This window comes from Mobula hypostoma, chromosome 19 (assembly GCF_963921235.1).
Source record: "Mobula hypostoma chromosome 19, sMobHyp1.1, whole genome shotgun sequence".
NCBI lineage: Eukaryota > Metazoa > Chordata > Chondrichthyes > Myliobatiformes > Myliobatidae > Mobula > Mobula hypostoma.
In genome coordinates, this window is record NC_086115.1 from 33503255 (window position 1) to 33509254 (window position 6000).

Here is a 6000-nt window from a genome sequence, read left to right on the forward strand (position 1 = left end):
AGTGATTGGGTAAAATGTTCCCTTTCTCTTCCTTAGTAGAAGAGACTGGGGGTAAAGGATATGAAAGCTGGGTATGCAGGAGAACAGGGGTGTTTCCATATGATCACTATGGAGTATCCAGGTTACTGAAAATATTCCGAAAGGTATACTTATAGTAAGTTGCAGTAAGAAAGGAGGGTTGTGACCATCGGGAAAGGCAGTAGGTGTAGACAGAAGGTGTGGGAGTCCCTACTGGTCATGCAAGTATGAGACAGAAATAGCAGGATAGAGTAGGTGAATGTGTGGCTAGAGCTGAAGGAGAAGAGGAAGAAAACTAGGTGGAAAAGGGAGAAAACAGGGAGGCATGGGTTACCTGAAATTGGGCTGTTACTTACCCACAAAGGAATGCATAAAAGTTTGCAAGTCCTCAGGGCTGGATGGTACTTATCCCTAGTTGCTATGGGAAGCAAAAGAGGAGATAGCGAGAGCTCTGATAAAGAATTTTGCATTTTTTGCTAGTTGTGGATGAGCTGCCAGAAGCTAAGGATGCTTAATATTGTTCCTTTATTAAAAATGGCAGCAGGGAAGAATGAGGTAGTCACAGCCCTGTGGTAGGGAAATTATTGGAGAAAATTATAAGATTGATGTTAACTTGGAAAAGGGGGAACTAGGGTGAGAAGATAGGGTGGTGAAGAAGACATATGGCAAGCTTGCCTTTATAGATTGCAACACTGAATATCAAAGTTAGAATAAAATGTTTCAATTTTACCAAACACTAATGTACAATTCAGGGTGTTACAGTATAAGAATATTGCAGTAACACTGGAGAAAGTGCAAAGGAGATTCATTATGTTGCTGGTTGGATTGGAGGACTTTAGTTATTGGGAAAGTTTGGAAAAATTGGGCCACTTCTAACTGGAGTTTAGGAGGCTGAGAGATGACCTCATAAGTAGATATCACAATCTTTTCCCTGAAGTATGAGTATCACTAATAAAAGGGTATAATTTTTAGGTGAGGTAAAGGAGTTTTAAAAGGTATCTGGAGTGGCAAGTGTCTTTACCCATAGAATCGTTGATATCTGGAACCCATGGCCAGATAAGGTGGTGGAATCAGATGCAATCACTATGGTTAGGAATTTAGACAGGCAGTTGAATAGGCAATGACTGGAAGGATATGTGGGCAAATGGGACCTGTAGATGGACAAGGAGGTCAGTATTAGGTTTGAGTCAAAAGACATGTTTCTGTGCCATACAATTCAATGACTTGCACCTTTCCTGCCTTCTGTACTCATGTGACCTACAGATTTTCCTACCAAACCCATTTCCTTCCTGCACCCGAACAAACCTGCTTCAAATTTAAGCACTGCCTTACTACTGCTGTCTGTTCTGTACACTTGATTGAGCTGGTTAAATATATATCTTGCTTGGAAGTTTTTAAAAATTTGCTAGCCAGTACTTAAATGACCCGTCAGTTCAATGAGAAGGATATGAAAGTTGTCAGGATCGTGGACTGGGATGCAATTAACATCATGGTTTAGAATAGTGAGAGAGTTTGGGGCCTGCTTCTGCTGTCATTTCTTATGTTTTGACACAATCTTCATTGGTATTGACTATACTTGTAAATGATAAAACCAAATAAGATCCCTGAGCCCATTACCTAAGTGTACAACCTTGATCCTGATCGGACCACTCACCATCAAGGGCTAGAAAGATCAACAGTTCCTGATGTTCATCTTCTGCTTTTCTTGGTGTTTTAACTTTTGTTGTGGCCTTTGCAATAAGTCTTGATTGTTCACTGGGGAGGAAAGGAGAGGACTATGTGGTGGGGAAGGTTGGAGAGGGATTGGTAGTTTCAACATTATTACTGTGCAGAAATCATTCTGAATATTGAGAGGAACATATATATTGATTCACTATGTGCAGAGGACATTTACATGTAAGCTTTCTCCCTCTCTGACTTGGTATTGATTACAATATCTCTTTTTTTTCTTGAGCAGACATTGACCTCACAGAGGACATTCTGCAGTTCATTGCAGGAGAGATTGAACCAAGAGCCTACCACCAGCTTGGGATACATTTAGGGCTGGGTGAACCTAAATTGCAACAACTTGAAGCTGATTACAGAGATGATACAAAGCGGCAAGGATATTCTATTCTATATTCCTGGCTCCAGAGTCATGGGAAGAAAGGAGCTTTCCCTAAACTGATAGAAGCACTCAGAAGGGAAAGTTGTGCTTACGCAGCTGATAAAATTATGGACGTATTGATAAATAGAAAAGAAAATGATGTAACTGTCCTTGAGTGAAACTGGCCAAGAAACTGAGCTTGTGTATATACCTTTGATACTTTCTTTCTAGGATGGCTCTAATAAAATGCCTACATTATTCAGAGACTCCAAGGTGTTGTTACAAGTTATGACCGTGCTCTGAATTCAGCAAAAGCTTCGTGGGTACAATAAGATAAAGTCAAATTTGAAATGTCAGAATTCCAGCAAAGACTGACTAAAAATTTAAGGAGATGAATGAAGTAATCAGTTGTCTAGAATTAAAACTCTGAAGTAGAAGTCTCTCAGTGTGATGGTTATTAATTGTTATTTCACCCAATGGAAACACTGAAGAAGTAGATTTTTGTGATCATCATCTAATCTTGGGTCGATGCAGGAAAGTGTAATATAGAGAAACTGTCTCACTTTAAGCTTGTGTTACAAATTAACATAGACTTGGTACCATCCAAGTATTTTACCAGTCTCCATGGCATATTGGACAAACATGCACTGACGTATGAATTTTTTGATTTTTAGTGTGAATTTACCTTTTGCATTTATAAAACCTTTCTCAAAGAACTAGTAATATTTGATCTCCATCTCCTTTGTGTACATGGATTTCTGGGGTCCGGTAGCTCAAAGAGACCTTTTAAGATAGGAATGTATATATTTTTTATGTTGATTCTAGGACATCATTGGCTCAACACCTAGTGTTAAGAAAAATCAATAAAAACTTGATGTTGAGAGGTTGCTAGTTGTATCTTAAACCAGAATTGCTTCACTAGGGAGCCAGATACTTAACCTTTCATGTAGGCTAAGTATGGCAAATTCTCTAGGGCCATTCTGATGCATTGTGGCTGATTGGATCCAATGCTATTGTGACGAAAGGCCTGCAATCCCCCTCCTAACTCCTTGCTTCTCACTTGACTGTAACTGACCTTGAGTGACCTAATTCTCTGAAACTGCCAAAAGAAAAATTTTTCGAAATTTATATGTTGAAGGAGGCATCTTTTCCCACCTTATAGAATGTTCACAGTGTCTGTATGTTGTTTATATTATTAACTTTGTATGAATTAGGGTGACTATTGTGGGTTTTGAGCACAATTTGGAATATGAAGGTCCTTCAATAACTTTAAAGTTAAAGAAACAATGGTTGCATTTTGTATCAATGAGAAATCTATTTTGTCCAATGAAACTCAAATCATGTTCGTCAATTATATGTGCCCAAGAGTTATGTTGGTGTCACTGCATGGCATAAATCTTGTGCTATTTCTTCAGCAATAAAGCAGGAAGTGCATTGGGCCAAATGTTCAGTAATATAGTGCTCATGAACTCAATGTAATGATTAACAATTCTAGACTACTCAGCAATGAATGTTTGGATTGAGTTAGAGGTCTTTAATGATTTGGCAGAAAAGGGAGAGAGAAGAAACGGGGCCCATTATGCTGCCCCTGTCCTTTTTTTCTACATGTTTGACTATGTGAGCAGACTTCATGAACATATTATGTTCTGTTCAATATTTCTTTAGCATTCAGTTAATTATATGTCAACAAGTAAATATACAGTCAAATATCTGTAAATTAAAACTGAATGCTAGAAACAATGTGAATGCTCATACGTAGTTAATTTTGTATATCCTTATGCATTGTATTGCACTGAAGTCTGCTAATTAGATTAGATCAGATTAGATTCAACTTTATTGTCATTGTGTCGAGTACAGATACAAAGCCAATGAAATGCAATTAGCATCTGACCAGAAGAGCAAAAGAATAGTACTATTTTCAAAATAACTGTGAATAAAAAGTTAAGTGCTACAGCATACAAATATAGAAGTACTGAGACAGTACAATATGGATGCAATACTGCTTAGCGCTGTGATGAGAGGTTCAGCAGGGTCACAGCCTCAGGGAAGAAGCTCTTCCTGAGCCTGCTGGTGCGGGAGTGGAGGCTCCTGTAGCGCCTACCGGATGGGAGGAGAATAAAAAGTCCGTGGTAAGGGTGAGATGCATCCTTGATAATGTGTTTCGCCCTGCCCAGGCAGCGTTTGTAGTAGATGTTCTCAGTGGTGGACAATGGGTGCCGATAATCCGCTGAGCAGTTTTCACCACACGCTGGAGTGCTTTGCGGTCTGATACGGGACAATTGCCATACCACACTGAGATGCAGATGGTGAGTATGCTCTCAATGGTACAGTGGTAAAAGTCCGTCAGTATCCTGGGACAGAGGTGAGCTTTGTTGATGCTCCACAGGAAATAAAAGTGCTGTTGCACCTTTTTGATCAGGATGGAGGAGTTCAGGGACCAGGTGAGATCATTGGAAAAGTGGACACCAAGGAACTTGAAGCTTGATACATGCTCCACTACAGCTCCGTTGATGTAGGTGGGGACATGACTGTGGCTCCTAGCATGCCTGAAGTCCACAATAATCTCCTTGGTCTCCTGAGTGTTAAAGGCCTGGTTGTTATCGGCACACCACGCGGCCAGGTGCTGGACCTTGTCAAATGGGTTTATTTGCACAATAGAAAGAATATAACGAAAGGATTTGAAAATACCTCAACTTGATTCTCTCTTTATTCTTCTGTGATGTATTAATACCATAAAATTTATGGTTTTTTTGGTGAATATCCTTGGTTTAGATCAGTGAAAAAAATGAACTAGTGTTGATTTTGTCTGTTAGATCAATACAGGAAGAATCTTCCATATTGTATGACTGGAAGTTGTAAGCGCTTGTGAGCACAGTGAGAATTTACTGAGATGGGATCACAATAGATTACAGCTATATAATGAGCAAAATTGTGCATAAGAACAATTTTCCTTGTCCAATGTGATTTTTAAACATACAGTATATTCAATTGAGAATCTATTTTGTCCACTGATTAATTAGAACAATTTGTCATTTTTATTACATTTTTATGAACAATGGAGTAATAAAAACAATGGTGAAATCAAATGTATTTTATTCTGCAGTATTGAGTCTTTACATAATTAGAGATATGGCTTATAAGATTATTTTGATCATGGCTAATCAAAAATATTTTTATCAATAACCATCAATATTTAGATACAACATAATTTCACAAATGCAAGTTTTGGAATTTTTTTTGTGAGAAATCTAAAAATCTTCATTATAATTTGTTTGAGAGATCCTTTCCTGAAACACATGTTGGAAATATCCAGCAAAATAATCAGAAACAATCACTGCCATAGGCTGTGATATTTGTTGTTTTGCAGTAGTAGTACATCATTTTAAAAATCTATAAATTACAATGAGATATAGTCACTATTCTGCAAAAAGTCTTAGCCACATTTATATAGCACAGCACTATAGCAATTTTCGGTACTGTATTGCATTGAGAAGGTAAAATTGGAAGGGAGAGGGGAGGGAGCGGGAAGCATGAGAGACATTCTGTAATTATCAATAAACTAATTGTTTGGAATCACATTGTCTTGCCTTGTGTCTCAGGGCTGATTGTGTCTGCAGCTGAGCCACCCCTGCCCCTGGCACGCCTCTGCCACCTATCCCCCACCTCTCCTGCAGCACACCGCGCTGGTCATTCCCAACTTCCTTTACTCTCTCCAGATTACAAACTCGTTCTCTGCTGTGTGCTGAAAAATACAGTACTGTGCAAAAGTGTATATGTGTATATATCTCTCGCTCTCTCTTTCTAAGACTTTTGCTCAGTACTGTATGAAGAATTGTTCAAAAAGAGAGAAGAATATTGAGATAGTGTTCATGGGTTCATTGCCCATTCAAACATCT

The 6000-nt window shown here is 38.6% G+C and overlaps 1 protein-coding gene across 1 annotated transcript in view; it reads left to right on the forward strand.

Moving 5' to 3' along the window:
* The window catches only part of LOC134358939 (tumor necrosis factor receptor superfamily member 6-like), a 50722-nt gene extending 45089 nt beyond the window's left edge, over positions 1-5633 (forward strand). The window contains exon 11 of the mRNA XM_063071640.1: positions 1976-5633. Coding sequence (XP_062927710.1) covers positions 1976-2283 — 308 coding nt within the window. The 3' untranslated portion in view covers positions 2284-5633. The remainder of the gene's footprint in view (positions 1-1975) is intronic.
* The last annotated feature ends 367 nt before the right edge of the window (positions 5634-6000 follow it).